Raw genomic sequence first — 17,726 nt, 5'->3', positions numbered from 1 at the left:
ACAGTTCCGGCCTCTCCCAGCCCACATGCCTACATTTCATCTTGTCAAGCCAATTTGCATATCCCCGCTTCTGGGAGGAAACACCCTTTGCCTCCAGGGACAGAGGGAGGAAGATTGAGTCTTGGGTTTGCCTTGGCTTTAAGGGATCCACCAGGTCCCCCCGTAGCCACTCCTGCTGGCAATTTCTCAGGCCCATCCTGACAAAAGTCTCTGAATTCCTCCAAACACAACACACTTTCCCTGGTCTTGGGTAATTTCCTTGGTCTCCTTACAAACGCCCAGCCCCTCCCTCTTCCCAGCCAGCTCCTAGTTGTAGTTTTGACCTGACCACCTTTGGGGAAGCCTTAACCCTCAAAATCTGGAGGACCCGCCATCCCTCAGTGTCACCTCTGTTCCGCCATGAACGGGCACACGTTTTGCAGTTGTAGGTTACGTATAAGTGACTGTGTGATTCTCAGGAATTTTGTTATATTTCTTTTTCCTTTGGGGTGACACCACTAGGTCTGCACAAAGCTGTCTTAACTCAGACATTGGGATGGTTTTGACGTGGCCCATGCTCTTCGAGCAAATATGCTTGCAGGTTGGTTTTCTTCTTTTATCTTTTGCTTTCACGAGTGGACAGAGGATCCTATCAGTTGTGTGTAAGGAGAAAGTCAAATCAGCGTTAGCTGGATGGATTTCCAGTAATAAGATTTCGCTTTCCATTTGAAATGGAAATTTCAGCTGGGATCTGAAAAGTGTGGCCAGGAAGGCCTATCATGGCTTCTCAGGAGCCAGAGGAGGGACTCAGAGGCCTGAGCACATTGCTCCTTGCACCACACCCGCCCTGGCATCGGGGGCCTCGGGCCCTGACCACTGCCCCAGCCAGGGTCTCCACAGGACAGGCCATGCAGGCCAAGGTCCTGTAGAGAATTTTTCTTCGCCTTCTGTACACGTTTGCAGTAGCAGGCTTTGCTTTTGCTTCTATGTGAAGTTTTGCCTTAATCCCAAACGTTTTGATTTCTGCTCTGGTTTATGCCACTCATAGACAGTTACAGTATTTCTTAACCAAATAGATTTTTTTTCTTTTTTTGATGTAAGACATCTAATTAGTTGGAATTTTTGGATGACATTTTACATATTTGGTTTGTGACTAGTAATTATAGTTCATATCATTTATGGTTTTGTGATTTTTACTAGTTTAAAGGGCTTTTTTGGTTTGTTTTCATTTTAGAAATGAAAAGTTTTTTTTTTTAATTCCATGGAATAAAAACAATTCCATAATAGTAATACTCATAGGTACATCCTGGAATCAGTTTTTTTTTTCTTAATCTCTAACATCACATGCTATTAAATACTGTCATGCTGCTTTATGGTTTCTGATTTAAAGATTTTTTTTTTTTTTTTTTGCGGTACGTGGGCCTCTCACTGTCGTGGCCTCTCCCGCTGCGGAGCACAGGCTCCGGACGCGCAGGCTCAGCAGCCATGGCTCTCGGGCCCAGCCGCTCCGCGGCATGTGGGATCTTCCCGGACCAGGGCACGAACCCGTGTCCCCTGCATCGGCAGGTGGACTCTCAACCACTGCGCCACCAGGGAAGCCCTGATTTAAAGAGTTTTAAATGGGGTAACAGTACCCACTGTGTGGTGCTCCTCCATCATTCCCATCTGGGTTATTTGTTGGAGTTTAGGAAGAGGCCATGTTGGGCTAAACTCCTTATTCCTGTTGTTTTCAGTCCTTGAGTGATAATCAGAAGCTTTTCTCCGGAGAGGGTGGGGTCAGCTGTCAGGCTTCTAGGTACCCACCTTTCAGAGGGGCTGGGGTTTAATGCAGTATGGGTGGATATGGGATAGGGCGAGAGGTCACCTTGTCCCCTCATTGGGGCCTGGCGCCAGCAGGGCCAGAGCTGTGGCTTTGTGGCCAGAGGGGTGTCTTTGGCCCTGCGTTGGGTCCCCTAGAGGGTGGAGGGACGGCAGGGTCGCCGGTCCTTGGCCGGAGAAGGACCCACCCCTTGCTCTCTGGTGTCCCTCCAGTACTCACTCTGGAGCAGATTCTTCAGGGTGGGCATCCGGGCCCCGTCGAAACTCCTGGAACTGGCCGTGCAGAGCCTGCTGAGGGATGAGGCCTTGGCCATCGCCGCTCTGGAGGAGCTGCCCGCTGAGCTCTTCCCACCCCTGTTCTCCGCGGCCTTTGCCGGGATGCACAGCCAGGCCGTGAAGGCGATGGTGCAGGCCTGGCCCTTCCCCTGCCTCCCGCTGGGGGCCCTGATGAAGGAGCACAAGCCTCACCTGGAGACCTTCCAAGCTGCAGTCGACGGCCTGGACGTCCTGCTTGCCCAGGAGGTCCGCCCCAGGTGAGGGCGACCCAGCAGGCGGGTGGGGCCTGGGGATCTGAGCAAGACGCAGCCGGCATCGGCGGGGGTGGGGGTGCGGGGCCACGGGGAGGCCTTGGGGCCGTGGCTGGGCCACTCTGGGAATAGGCTTTCGGGCGTGCAGGGCTACTTAAGGTGCAGAGGTGACAAAAGGCACGTGGGCTCACCCCCTTCTCGTGGCGCTTAAAGTGGGGACCAGGAGGGGCCCCGGAAGCTCGAGGAGCAGCTGGTGTCTGGGGTGTAGCACCCTTGCCTGGGTTCTGAGCCGTGCGGTCCTGGTCCCCGTGGGTCTCCGCACAGCTCAGTGTGTCTCCCGTTGTCCCGCAGGCGGTGGAAGCTGCAGGTGCTGGATTTGCGCCGGAACGCCCACCAGGACTTCTGTACCGTGTGGTCCGGCACCAGGGCTGGTGTGTGCTCACCGCTGGAGCCTGAGGTGGTCGGGCCCGTGAGGAAGAGGCGCCGGGTGGAAGATGCAAGGGCGTGGCTGAAGCAGACCTCGGCCCCCATGGAGGTGCTCATAGACCTGTGCCTCAAGGAGGGCACCCCCGATGCGTCCCTAAGCTACCTCCTGAAGAAGGTCAAGCAGAGGAGGGGCTCACTCCGCCTGTGCTGTCAGAAGCTGAGAGTCTTCTCCATGCCGATGCAGAGGATCAGGAAGATCCTGAAGCTGGTGCAGCTCGACTCTGTCCAGGACCTGGAGGTGAACTGCACCTGGAAGCTGGCCACCCTGGGCAGGTTCGCGCCGCACCTGGGCCAGATGGTCAACCTGCGCCGGCTGCTCCTCTCGCACATCCACATGACACCGCACGCCGCCCCCGGCATGGAGGAGCGTTGCGTCAGCCAGCTCACCTCCCAGTTTCCCAGCCTGCAGCACCTGCAGGAGCTCTACCTGGATTCCATCTCCTTCCTTGAGGGCCGCCTGGACCAGGTGCTCAGGTGAGGCGTGGCGCTGTCTGTCTGCAGACCAGGGCAGGCCTCTCTCGTTTCGTTATCCGTGGGGTGTCTGTCTACTGTCTGCCTGCCATGGATGGTGCCAGGGTGCACGGGCCACTCAGAGGTCCACACGATGCCGCCACTCCGTCCCCCGGCATCTTGTCACATAGCCTCCCGGGTTAGGGTCAGAGGTGTGGCTTCAGTTAGATGCCTGTCAAAGGGGGCTCTTTGCTGGGAACCTGCATCGTGGGGGCTTTGGGCCAGGTGAGGGTGGCTTTGGGAATTCTTCCTGAGAGAGTGATGTCTAAGCTGAGATGATGGAAAATAACTAAGCAGGAGGACATTAACCAGGGGAAAGCCCATCCAACGTGAGGTTTCAAATCGGAAGCTCTGTGCTGAGCAGCTGGTCCACGTGAGCCTGTCCCTCCCACCTATCCCACTTTCCTGTCTGTCCCGGGTTGCTTTAGGCTCCAGGTGAGGTGTGATGTGGGAAATGGGTGATTCTGGAAATGACGGGGAGGGAGCAGGAGTGAAGAATTGTGGCGTCCATCAGGACATTAAGCGGTTATTGCTCCTACATAGTCCAGAGAAGAGAAGCAGAAAGTCAGATGAGTATCGTTATTGAAGTGGCTCCAATCTCGAGTCCAAATTACAACTATTATTTGCTTCTAAGGCTTCTGATTATATAGGAATTCTTCAGTAACAAATTATTTCTTCTAGAAATTTGTTCTTCATTCTTAAAATAGAATCATAGCTTTACCTGGAACACAATGATGAAAGATGAGAGAATGCAGCCCGATTTATTTGTGTGAAAGAGTTGGATTGATTTCCTTTCTGGCAACTGCAAACTCAAAGCATTAAGAATAAACGTGTTCATGACACAAGGACAGCAACAAAAAAAAGAGTTGTGGAAAGTGAGGGATGGTTTGTGGCTGATACAGCGACCAGAGTTAGCCCCTGCCGGCTGGACCCCTGTGGACGTTGCCAGACGTTGCCTGGCTTAGCCCTTTAAGCACAGATGCCAGTACTCTCACTGGGAACAGAGAAACAGGTGATGGGGTCCAGGAGGCGGCAGGAAGGAAGCCCGAGTTAAAAGCAGTGTAGGTCATGTCTGCCAATACTGTAGTTTGCTGATCCCCTCTCTCACTTGGGACCTGGGGTCAGGCTCCCCGGTGGGCACCTGCCATTGTTACCTTACCTGTGCTCACAACACCTGGCAGGGGTATGTCGTCCCCCACTTGACGGGTGAGCACAGGGAGCACTTGAGGATTCCTTCCCTTGACCCCGTCACACGGCAGATAAGGGATGGGGAAGGACCCCGCTCAACCTTGGGCTGGCCTGGCACCTCTCCCTTGACCATGCAGCATCCTCCGGAAGACTGGGATCTGGTGAAATGGGCCTCTCTTCCCTTGAGGCCTGGGCCACCCCACATCCCTCCGCCCACCACCTCCATCCTCCCGGGACTGACTGCTCTGTCTCTCTCCAGGTGTCTGAAGAACCCCCTGGAGACCTTGTCGATTACCAACTGCCTGATTTCAGAGGCAGACCTGATGCATCTGTCGCAGTGCCCGAGCGTCAGCCAGCTGAAGGATCTGAGCCTTAGCGGGGTCAACCTGACCAGCATAAGCTCCAAGCCCCTCTGGGTCCTGATCGAGAAGGCCTCGGCCACCCTCCAGGACCTGGACCTGGACGAGTGTGGCATCATGGACTCCCAGTTCAGCGCCCTCCTGCCCGCCCTGAGCCACTGCTCCCAGCTCACCACCTTCAGCTTCTGCGGCAACCCCATCTCGATGGCTGTGCTGGAGAGCCTGCTGCGCCACACCGTGGGGCTGAGCAAGCTGAGCCACGTGCTGTACCCCGCGCCCTTGGAGAGCTACGAGGACGTGCACGGCACCGTCCACCTGGGCCGCCTGGCGCACCTGCACGCCCGGCTCAAGCAGGTGCTACAGGAGTTGGGGCTTCCCAGTATGGTCTGGTTCAGCGGCAACCCCTGTCCGCACTGTGGCGACAGGACCTTCTACAGCCCCGAGCCCATCCTGTGCCCCTGTTACATGGCCGCCTAGCCCAACGAACGAGCCGCAGGCTTTGTCGCGGGCACGCGGACACTGCCGCTCAGACGTCAGAGCATCTCGAAGAAACACAAGCTATAGTTTCGGACAGTTGTTCATTGTTAGCGGGAAAAGGAAAGGTGATTCAGAGCTGGGCGGGGGGGATGGTGACTTGGGGGGTTGATGGGATCTTCGGGGAGATGCATCTTGTAGAGTTAGAAATGTGAATCTAAATTTCTAGAGGGGGATTCAGGCTTGAGAAGTAGATGGGGGCGTTATCCCTACGTGGATAGTTATAAAGAAATGGTCAGAAATAAAGAGAACCTCAGTGTCATTCACCTGGTGTTCGCTGTGATCTGTGACCGTGATTCTCCCGTTTAAACCTCAGTAATCTCCTGTTAGTGACTAAATAAGAAGCCAGCATGTGTGAGGCGCAGGCACCCTAGGCTGGACAAGGTTCGGCCCCAAGAGTTAACAGCACCATTTCTCCCTCCCTTTGGTCTTGTTTCTGGATCATCTGTTAGCTCCTCACTTTCTTCTGTGGCCGTTCAGTCTATCATCGCACACAAGGTGCGTCCTCAGGGCCTGGAATGTACTAAGTGTCCAATAGTGAGCACCACTGGAGGGAACATTCTTCCAAGGGACCCTCGCTGCCAACTCCATCCAGGCCCTGGACTCTAGCACCCTCCCCAGTGGATCCAGCAGATACAGAGCCTCCATCCCTGGCCCTGGGTGGTGCCAGGATAGGGCTTCAATGTGCAAAGTCAGGCCCCGAGTCCTGGGGGCAAAATCCACCCACAGACCATCTGGAGCCTCTGGGACTCACCAGCGCATACCCGCCTTCCCACTGCGTCCAGCCCCTTGAATTCAGTTAGTTGTGTCCTGTAAAAACATCCTAATTCCTGCTAGCAAAATTCTAGTAAGCTCACATAGACAAATAACATTTGTTTACTATTCGTTTCCCACATTGAAAAGAGTTCATCGTTTTGTGCGGAGGTAGGTCACACCAGGGTGAGAATGCCCTTCTTCCGGGAAGACCCTCCTTCTTCCCTGTCAAGGAGGTGATAAGCCAGCTCTGATGCCCTGGATTCTGGGTCCCAAGAGAGAACAAACCCACGCCTGGTCTTGGTAGCACTCAGATAGAGCAGGTGAACGTCAGATTTGGTTTGGGGGTGGGGTGGGGCCACCCTTTGAACCCCCCAAGACAGCCCATCCAAATGAAAGGGACACGAGCTTCCCTGGGGGCGCAATGGTTAAGAATCCACCTACCAATGCAGGGGACACGGGTTCGAGCCCTGGTCCGGGAAGATCCTGCATGCCGCAGAGCAACTAAGCCCGTGCGCCACAACTACTGAGCCTGCACGCTACAGCTACTGATGCCTGCGTGCCAAGAGCCCATGCCCCGAAGCAGAGAAGCCACCGCAGTGAGAAGCCCGTATACCACAATGAAGAGCAGCCCCCGCTCGCCGCAACTAGAGAGTCCGCGCGCAGCAACAAAGATCCAACGCAGCCAAAAATAAGTAAATAAATAAATTTACAAAAAAAAAAAAAAAAAAAGGGACATGTCATACAGTGGAGTCCGCCCTGTGTCCCTGGGCTGCCTTACCTGGCTTCCCACACACGACCTGGGGAGAAGGCCACACACCAAGGCTGGGGCAGGGCTCGTCTGCATGTCCCTGACCATGAGCCATCCTCCACCGTCTATCTGGTGTGGCCAACTGTCAGCAATCCCTTATCCTGCCGCACAGCCACTGGCCCTTCTCTATCTTCTTCCCCTAGCAGGCACCCTCTTTTCTTCTGCCCCACCCTTTCCAGCCTCCTACCCTATGCCCCTGTAAGAAAGAACAAGAAATGGACCCCTCGGCTTGTGGACATGCTTTGCCATTTCTGAAAGAAGAGAGAATGCAGAAATCTGTATAAGTGATGGTGTGCTGGGAAGAAGGGAGTCAGAAAAAGATCTCTCTTACTTTTCCCCAGTGTGCACCCAGTCTCAGCATCCCCAAGCATCCCTAAGTTACAGAGCATATTTTCCGGAACGGGAACTGGCACCTCTGGGATATGAGGAAAAGTATACAGGACGAGCAGGTTCTCCACGAAGAAGAACAGAGGCAGAGATCGTGTGATCTTAGTGCCAGATTCCTCAGCCGCAAAACAGATAATCACACTGGCCTCATGACATTGCAGTGAGGTCGCTCACAGGGCTAACCTATGGAAGCCACTTGCCCCGGTCATGGATGGCCCCATATAGGACAGTGGTGATTATTAGCTGCCCGATGCAAGTAAAGGAAGAAAAACAAAAGTGAACACTGCCTCTTGCTTCTCAAGCAGGGTGCCCTGCACTTGGGACTTTATTTGGCCCAGAGACCACACTTGAGAAAGAAATCTTACAAGAGTCTTTGTTCAGAATTTAGATTTTGTCATCAACATGTTCAAAGAGGCATATGCTATCAATGCAGTGAGGTTCTCAAAGTCAAGTTTGGCTGGAGAGGAAGCTCATCCGTAAGGATGGGGCATGGGGAGGTAGTGACTGCTGGGGGCCCAGGGGCCCGGGGGCCATGTGGATGGAGGCCCTGGGTGTGTGTGGGCAGGGGGGAGCGGGGTCTCCAGCTGTTGGGAAGCAGGCAGGGAGAGTATGGCACATAGGGTGGGATGATTGGAAGTAACCATTTACCCAGGAGCAGCCCCAGCTGCACGTCGACCAGGCAGGAGGGTTAGGGCAGCTGAGGGGTAGGATGTGAGAGGGGTGAAGCTGAATAGGAAAGAGCCAGAGAGCAATCTAACACAGGGAAATAGCCACGGGCAGAAACAAGACCAAAAGCAGGCCTGACATGGGAGTTCCCTGGCAGTCCAGTGATTAGGACTCGGCACTTTCACTGCCTTGGCCTGGATTCCATCCCTGTCTGGGAACTAAGATCCTGCAAACTGTTCAGCTCGGCCAAAAAAAAAAAGGCCACACAAAACATTCTCTGACATAAGTCTCGTACCAGTGTTTTCTTAGGCCAGTCTCCCAAAGCAATAGAAATAAAAACAAAAACAAATGGGACCTAATCAAAGTTACTGCATAGCAAAACTTTTGCACAGCAAAGGAAACCGTAAACAAAATGAAAAGACAGCCTACGGACTGGGAGAAAATATTTGCAAACGATGCGAACAACAAGGGATTAATTTCCCAAATATACAAACAGCTCCTACAATTCACTAACCAAAAAAAAACCCAATTGAAAAATGGGCAGAAGAGCTAAATAGACATTTCTCCAAAGAAGACATCCAGATGGCAGATAGGTACATGAAAAGATGCCCAACATCACTAATTATTAGAGAAATGCAAATCAAAACTGCACTGGGGTACTAATAAGGGGGCTTATACAGCTAGGTTCCGAGAGAAATAGCCTAGACTCTGCAGCTGACACAAAGTTGGAGGGGAGTTGGAGACGCTGAGTCTGTGTCGTGGGATACTTTGAACTGCAGAAATGCGGTGGTGGGTGCCATGTGGACCCAAAAGTGCCAGAGTGGGGTTTGTGTGAGAAGCACAAGTGCCCTGTGGGGCCCGGGGTCCGACCTCTACATACTCCCCACGCTCATGGCCCCGTTGGGCACCTGCATGGCTTTGTTCTTGTCCACAGGATATTCAATATCTTATCTTCCTTTGAGGAGATGGACCCATATTTTCCTCACTTAACTCGTTGGTGAAGATCCAGCTCCACTTGCTTCTTTCTTCCAGCTCAGTTCCCCCAGTGTTTTAGTTGACAGAGAAGTGCTTCCAGGCAATCCCTTAAATGGACCAAAACGGTTCAGGACAGAGATGAAACCCGACTGCCTCCTAAAACCTTTGGCATTACCTAAGTGATGAGAGTGGTCAAGGTGTCTTTTGTTAATGAGGTGACTTCAGGAAAGTGCCTAAGGCTGGGGGGTGGTTGTCAGTGGGGCCAATCCTGTGATTAGAGGGTTGAAACTATCAGTCCCAGCCCGATGACCTCCAGGGAGGAGAGAGGGGCTGGGGGTTCAGTTTACCCCCCATATGGCCAATGATGTGGCTACAAAATAAATGATCCCAAAACGTAGGGGCTTAAAACAATAACCGTTTCCTGTTGCACAGTTACTGTGGCTTAGCCGGGTGTTTCTGGCTCAGAGTCTCTTGTGAGGGTCGACTCAAAATACTGGCTTAATCGGCTTATTCGTCTGAAGACTTGACAGACATGACTTGTGCTGGAGAATCCTCCCCCAGGATGGCTGTCTCCCTTGGCTTTTGGCTGGAGGCCTCAGTGCCTCCCCACGTGGACTTCCCCAGAGGGCTGCCGGAGTGTTCCCATGACATGGCTGCTGGCTGGCTTCCGCCAGAGCGGGTGATTCAAGAGAGCAAGGCAGAATGTCCATTGTGATCTAATCTTGGAAATCACACACCAGCACTCCACAGTATCCTGCTGGTGCCCTGCTCCTTGTGAGAGGTCACGATACAAGGGTGTGAAGACCAGGGTGCAGGGATCACCGAGGGCCATCTTGAAGGCTGGGTTTCACAATAGTACAAAATTATTTGCAGGCATTATTTTATTTAATAGTCATAACGATCCAGGGAGGGAGTTACCATTTACTTCTGTGCTCCAGAACCTGGCGTCATGTCTGGCAGACCCCGGACACTTGAGACTTTATTGAAAGAGAGATGCACGTGAGGGATTAAGAGCTCAGGCTCTATAGACCCATTGCCAAGGTCCAGGCCTGGGGTGCGATTTATTTTGGGATAGTGAGCAAGTTTCTTAATATCTCAGATGGCCAAGAGGCACATGAAAAGATGCTCAATATCACTAATTGTTAGAGAAATGCAAATCAAAACTACGATGAGGTATCACCTCACACCAGTCAGAATGGCCATCATCAAAAGATCTGCAAAACAATACATGCTGGAGAGGGTGTGGAGAAAAGGGAACCCTCTTGCACTGTTGGTGGGAATGTAAATTAATACAGCCACTATGGAGAACAGTATGGATGTCCTTACAAATCTAAAAATAGAACTACCATAGGACCCAGCAATCCCACTACTGGGCATATACCCTGAGAAAACCATAATTTAAAAAGAGTCATGTACCACAATGTTCATTGCAGCTCTATTTACAATAGCCAGGACATGGAAGCAACCTAAGTGTCCACTGACAGATGAATGGATAAAGAAAATGTGGCACATATATACAATGGAAGATTACTCAGCCATAAAAAGAAACAAAACTGAGTTATTTGTAGTGAGGTGGATGGAACTAGAGTCTGTCATACAGAGTGAAGTAAGTCAGAAAGAGTAAAACAAATACCGCATTCTAACACGTATATATGAAATCTAAAAAAAATGGTTCTGATGAACCTAGGGGCAGGACAGGAATAAAGACACAGACATAGAGAATGGACATTAGGACACGGGGAGGGAGAAGGGTAAGCTGGGATGAAGCGAGAAAGCAGCATGGACATATATACACTACCAAATGTAAAATAGCTAGCTAGTGGGAAGCAGCTGCATAGCACTGAGAGATCAGCTCCGTGCTTTGTGACCACCTAGAGGGGTGGGATAGGGAGGGTGGGAGGGAGGCTCAAGAGGGAGGGGATATGGGGATATATGTATACATATAGCTGATTCACTTTGTTATACAGCAGAAACTAACACAACATTGTAAAGCAATTATACTCCAATAAAGATGCTAAAAAAAACCCCAAAACCTAAAAATAGAGCTACCTTACGATCCAGCAATCCCATTCTTGGGCATATATCCAGTGAAAAACATGGTTCTAAAGGATACATGCACCCTAATGTTTATTGCAGTGCTGTTTACAATAGCCAAGACATGCAAACAACTTAAAAGTCCATCAACAGAGAAGTGGATAAAGAAGATGTAGTACATATATACAATGAAATATTACTCGGCCATTAAAAAGAATAAAATAATGCCATTTGCAGCAATATGGATGGACCTGGAGATTATGATACTAAGTGAAATAAGTCAGACAGAGAAAGACAAATATCATATGATATCGCTTATATGCAGAATCTAAAAAAAAAAAGATACAAATGCACTTATTTACAAAACAGAAAGAGACCCACAGACTTGGAGAACGAGCTTATGGTTACGGGGGGGGGGAAGATTGGGGGGAGGGATAGATTGGGAGTTTGGAATTGACATGTACACACAGCAGTATTTAAAAGAAAATGACTTTCCATGAAAAAAAAATCTGTACTATAGTATATCATATTATAATAATTAGATATAATAATAATATATACATACCTTCTCATAACTTTGGTTTTTTTAATTAATTAATTAATTTTTGGATTCGTTGCATCTTCGTTGCTGCACGCGGGCTTTCTTTAGTTGGAGCTACTCTTCAATGCAGTGCGCAGGCTTCTCATTGTGGAGGCTTCTCTTGTTGTGGAGCACGGGCTCTAGGCGTTCGGGCTTAGTACTTGTGGCTTGTGGGCTCTAGAGCGCAGACTCAGTAGTTGTGGCGCGGCATGTGGGATCTTCCCAGACCAGGGATCGAACCGGTGTCCCCTACATTGGCAGGCAGATTCTTAACCAGTATGCCACCAGGGAAGTCCCATAACTTTGATTAAATGGAATAAAAAACAGAGATCCAGGAACAGGGGCTGGCTCATCGTCAGTGCTAAATAAACATTAATTGCTGTTATTGGTATTATTATTCCCAACAATATCTCCCGCTTCCGATGAGGTTTTCAGTGACTCAGTCGTTTTCAGGGTAAAGATAAGACCTAGTGGCATTTTAAGCCACCATTGGAAAAGGCTTGGGATCTTTTCTAGTAGAAACATACAACCAGAAAACACAGATATGTCCAAAGAGCACTCTGACATTTATCTGTAAGTTGCTTCGACTTTGAATTTGGGACGCCCATGCCTTTGTGTTCACGAAGCATCTCATGCCTCCCTTTGTGGTCCTTCCCTCACATCCTCCACAGAAGATGCATTCTTGTTTGCTTCTGATCATTTGAAAGCAAATGAGAATAATCATCCAACTCCCTGATCGATTTCTCCCCATCCCAGTTAAAATCACTCAGTAAAATTATGTTAATAAAACACAACTTAAATTTGCGGAGTATGCAAATAATATCCACCATTTACATAAAAGCAGGGGAAGAGGGGTGTGTGCTTGTGGATGAGGAAGACATGCAAGGAAGGACACTTGAGAAATTCTCAGCAACAGTTTATTTTGGGAACAGAGACAGATACTGTGGTCTGGGGCAGGAGTGAGACTTGCTGTACACTGGGTGAATGCTCTTTTGCGTGGTTAGGTTTTATTGTTAACTCTGCATAAGTATGATTTTTAATTGAAAAGTAGTTTCTGAGAATTCCCTGGTGTCCCAGTGGTTAGGATTTTGAGCTTCCACTGCAGGGGGCAGGGGTTCAATCCCTGGTTGGGGAACTAAGATCCTTCAAGCCACAGAGCTAGGCCAAAAGAAAAGGAGTTTCTAAGGGACAATACGTTATCCCTGGATCCACTGTCTAACTGTGCTTTTATGCCACTAATATCCCCACAGGTTTTATTTTGTTTTGTTTTTAAATGAATAAAAACTTGTACATGATTGTTATTCAAAGGCTGACCAAAATCCATTCTCAATTGTCAAAAAAAAAAAAAGAGTCACATCTGATTTCAGGATTTCAGCGTTAGATGTAACTTGACCTTTTTCTCCTTGGCATGATTCATCTGTAATTTGGAGTTTTTACCTTAATCCATGTGGTAAAGACAGAATTTCCCCCGAATTCTGGTTCTCTGCCAACCTGGCAGAGCTAAGGTTTTAACTAATTCCCCTTGCCCATCAGAGCACTTTTCTGTGACCAAGTCCCCTTCCTTAGGGGTACCCGTTAGAGTTGGGGGCTCCCACTAAACCCTTTTTGTGGCTAGCATGGGCCACGGAAATTTTCCTCTAGGAATGCCCTGGAAATTAACATCACCTTGCTTTGGGTAAGCAGGTGGTATAAGTCATCACTGATTGAATTTTTCAGTGTGTCCTGGTCCCTTGCCTTTTGGTCCCTCTCTGCCACACGCTTACATTTAACTCAGAGCTGAGAGCTGAGCTCAGAAGCAGCAGGAAGCTGAAGGCTCTGCCACTGATTATGAAAGCCCTAATCTCTTGAGATAAAGCTCTCCCAGGGAGAGTGGAAGAGGAAAAAGCTTGGAGAACAATGGTAGAGCCAAGCTCTCCCCTGGAGGCGGAGGAAGGGGTAGAGGCTGGCCATCTGGATTAGCGTCCTCAGGAACAGGTGTGCTTCCTGGGCCACATTGTAAAGTAGAGTCCACTTTTCACACAGCTCTGGTCTGCATGTCAGGAGGACAGCCTGTGGTCCTGAGGGCCTGATCTCCTCCTGGGTACAAGTTCTAAGATGGTGTGAGATGCCCAGCCCTGTTGGTAGATAATCAGGCTGACCACGTATCACTCCACTATCATGACCACAAGTCCCAGGGAGCTGTCTCCACAGCACTGGGCCTGGGCTGGACTTGGCCATGGGGCTGTCCATGGAAGGAAAGGTTAGAACAGGTCATTTCCTTTTTTTTTTTTTTCTGCCCGGCCACGCAGCATGTGGGATATTAGTTCCTGGACCAGGGATCGAACCCACGTCCCCTGCTGTGGAAGCGTGGAGTCTTAACCACTGGACCGCCAGGGATGTCCCAGAGTATTCTGTTATACAGCTGTGGTTTGTTTTTCTTCCTTTTCTTGGCCAAAACAGATACTTCCCCTCACATTCAGGAAGGTATGAGAATGGGACTCGCTCTGTCCTCAGGGTTCTGTCCATCACAGTCTAGAGTGAGAAGTAAGAGAGTTGGGGCCAGAAAGAGAATTGAGTGGGGCCCCTAGCAGCAGTGGTCTTCAGGAAGTAATCCACAAGAAGAACAGACTGCTTCCTGGAAACTCAGGGTGGTTGGGCATTTGTTGATGGCTGGCAGTCACCTGGGAGCTGAGCTATCACCTGCATACCCCCTACCTATACCTGAGGTGAGCCCTCTCCATGGGCTCCTGATCTAAAGAGTGTGTAAGAGTGCTAGGGCGGCCATAACAAATACCACAGACTGGGGGTGGGGGAGAGCTTAAACAACAGGAAATTATTTTCTCCCAGTTCTGGAGGCTAGAAGTCCAAGATCAAGGTGTTGGCAGTGTGGCTTCTCCTGAGGCCTCTCTCCTTGGCGTGCAGATGGAGAGAGTGTTCTTGTTGTGTCCCTGTGTTCCTCTATGTCCAAGCATCCCTGATGTCTTGTGTGTCCCAATTCCCTTTTTGCCACACTGCGTGGCTTCTGGGATCTTGGTTCCCCAACCAGGGATTGAACCGAGGTCCTCGGCAGTGAAAGCATGGAGCCCTAACCACTGGACCGCCAGGGAATTCCCCTCCCTCTTTTTATGCAGAGACCCATCAGATCGGATTAGGGGCCACCCTAATAACCTCGTTTTAACTTAATCACCTCTTTAAGAGTATTATCTCCAAATACGGTTACATTCTGAAGTGCTGGGGGTTAGGACTTCAACATATGAATTTTGCAGGACACAATGAAGCCCAAAACAGGGGGTGATGGTAGGGGTGATTCACCTGGTGAGTGCTGCACAGGTGCTGTCATCATCTGGAGCAGGGCATTTGTACCCCACCTGCTCCTTACAAAGACCTGGGCCCTTTCATAATACAGACTCCCTGGCCCCATTTCTGAAGATATGATTCTGTTGGCTTGGAGTAAGATGGGCAGAATCAACCAGGACATAAGTACTTTGCAATAGCTCCCTAGTATTTACTGGTTAATATTTCGTCCTTGGCCAAGTGGCCTGGGCATCACCTGGAGCTTGTGAGAAACTCAGACTCTTAGGCTCTACCCAGAACTGCTGGACCAGAATGTACATTTTCACAACACCGTGTAGGTGACTCCTTAGATTCACTGAGGGTTAAGAAGCACAATCCAGGTGATTCAAAAGTGCAGCCCGAACTGAATCCTGATCTCTGGGCTTTGCTTACATATCCCAGGTGGGGGTCCTAGAATCTCTGAGGGGGAGGGGGAGGCACCCAGCTCAAGCTCCAGCCTCTGATTGGTTTATTTTTTATATATTTTTAATATTCATTCATTCATTCATTCATTTACTTGGCTGTGCCGGGTCTTAGTTGCAGCATGCGGCATGTTTCTTATTTTATTTTATTTTTTTGTTTCGGCATGCGGGATCTAGTTGCCTGACCAGGGATCGAACCCGGGCCCCCTGCATTCGGAGTGTGGAGTCTTAACCACTGGGCCACCACGGAAGTCCCTGATTGCTTTGTTGAGTCACCAATAAAATGCTCATCCCAAGGCAGATGCTCAGTGTGTCAAATGAAAGAGAAATGAATTCCTGACCCTCAACCCATCCTCAGGCTCCCTTGAAGGAGTGGACTCGTGGGTATTTTAATCATAGGAGAGATCAGTGTTTCCCAAAGTATTGGAGGATTTTACACCTTGGGCCACCCTTCACTTCAGAATCAAATGGGGCAAACATTGAACATTCAGATTCCCAGGCCCCTGCCCTGGTAATTTGAGTTTCCCAGTTATGAGATGCAGCCCTGGAATCCGTATGTTTCACAATGTCCCAGGTGATTCTGAGATTTGAGCAATCTTTATAAAGTATCAAATGGTCGAAGTTTTCCTTCTTTTCCCTTAAGTTTTTGCAAACATTTTAAAGTTGACATCAAAAATGTTTTCATCAAGGCTTCCCTGGTGGTGCAGTGGTTGAGAGTCTGCCTGCCGATGCAGGGGACACAGGTTCGTGCCCCAGTCCGGGAGGATCCCAAACGCCGTGGACCGGCTGGGCCTGTGAGCCATTGCCACCGAGCCTGTGCATCCAGAGCCTGTGCTCCGCAACGGGAGAGCCCACAGCAGTGAGAGGTCCGCGTACCACAAAACAAAAGAAAAAAAAACATTTTTTTGCCACACCTGCTCGCCACACCTACCATGGGGTTTTGTTGGGAATTATCCCCGTTGTAAAAAACAGTAACTAATTTCGCATCAGGAGATTGTATCCCACCTTTACAGCAGACACTCAGAGAGGCCATGGTGGCTCCCGACCCCCTTTGCACAGCTGACCGTTGGTAAAGATCCAGCTGGTGCCCTTACACTCAGGGAGCAAGTCTCCCCACAGGTGCCACAGAGGATCCCGGAACAGTGGCCTCTGTGCCGCCTCTGTCGTCTCCACCAGGACACACACCTGTCGGGCAGCTGCAGCGTCTCACCAGCCTTACACACGAGGGACCCTGACTCAGGACACGGTTCAGTGTCTAGTAACCGAGACCCCTTCCCCCTGTGCTGTGACCCAGTGCTGCTGCGGGTCCCTGTATGACCCTGTTCCAGCCAAGGTGATTGAAGCGTGATGATACTGACCTTTGTGTTTATAAGTAAAGAAAGACGGTAACAGGTAAAAGCTTAGGAAAATAGTGGTGATGACAACATTAGGAGGAGACTGAGCTTCCCGGTGAGAGGACTGTATTAGTCAGGGCTCTCTAGGGAAACAAAACAAAGGGGATATATACATATAGATAGCGAGGAATTTTATGTAAGCAATATATATATACTGAGAGAGAGAGATTAATATTGATTATTGAGCACGGAACTCCCAGGAGCTGATCTCTTCAGCCCGAAAGCTGGGAACGCTGCTGATGTAATTCAGTTTGTGTCCAAAGATTTGGGAACCAGGGGAGCCAGTGATGTCAATTCCAGTCTGAGGGCTGGAGAAGTTGAGGTGAAATGTCCCAGCTCGTACAGTGAGAAGAGAACACAGACGTGAAATCTCCTGCCTTTTCCTTTTGCTCTACACAGACCCTCAACAGATTGGGCGATGCCCACACACACTGGGGAGGGCAATGTATTTACTGAGTCCCCAGATTCAAATGCTCATCTCATCCAGGAACACCTGCCCGGACCCATCCAGAAATGATGCTTCATCTGAGTGCCCTGTGACCAGTCAAAGGGACACATAAATTTAACCATCTCAGTGACCATCCACGCTGATTTGCCCCACAATGAGGTCCCAGCCAGGACAGGGCAGTTTCAGTGGTAAACCTGGGAAATTTCTGGCAATCAGGAGACTTGGTCATGGCCCAGTTCTGGTGCTTATGCTTGGGTCCACCCAGATGTTCAAACCAGGACGTCGATGTTGACGATGCAGTATTATTCGGCCATAAGAAGGAATCAAGTACTCATATGTGCTTCAAGGGGAAAGAACAGTGAAAACATTTTAAAGAATGAGAGAAGCCAGACACCAAGGTCCACATAGGGTATCATGGCATTTGCGTGACAAATCTGGGACAGGCAGGAAGTACATTAATGTTTGGACGGCTGGAGTGACAGGGAAAGGGGATTGCCTGGTGACAGATGAGGAGTTCCTTTTCCGGGGATGAAAATATCCTGG

At 50.0% G+C, this 17,726-nt stretch overlaps 1 protein-coding gene across 1 annotated transcript; it reads left to right on the top strand.

Annotated features, from left to right (window-relative positions):
• The first annotated feature begins 520 nt into the window (after positions 1–520).
• LOC149747579 (melanoma antigen preferentially expressed in tumors-like) lies at positions 521–5,959 on the top strand. Its single transcript, XM_089894778.1, has 4 exons — positions 521–580; positions 2,011–2,330; positions 2,649–3,284; positions 4,768–5,959. The coding sequence occupies exons 1-4, from the start codon at positions 536–538 to the stop codon at positions 5,342–5,344; spliced, it is 1,578 nt and encodes a 525-aa protein (XP_089750904.1). The 5' UTR covers positions 521–535; the 3' UTR covers positions 5,345–5,959.
• Positions 5,960–17,726: the final 11,767 nt, after the last annotated feature.

Source organism: Delphinapterus leucas, chromosome 14 (genome assembly GCF_059928025.1).
Source record: "Delphinapterus leucas isolate spDelLeu-1000000601 "Yukka" chromosome 14, BTC_Dleu_Yukka2, whole genome shotgun sequence".
NCBI classification, from domain to species: Eukaryota; Metazoa; Chordata; class Mammalia; order Artiodactyla; family Monodontidae; genus Delphinapterus; species Delphinapterus leucas.
Note: the sequence above shows the minus strand (reverse complement) of the source record. Positions and strands in the feature narration are given on the sequence as shown.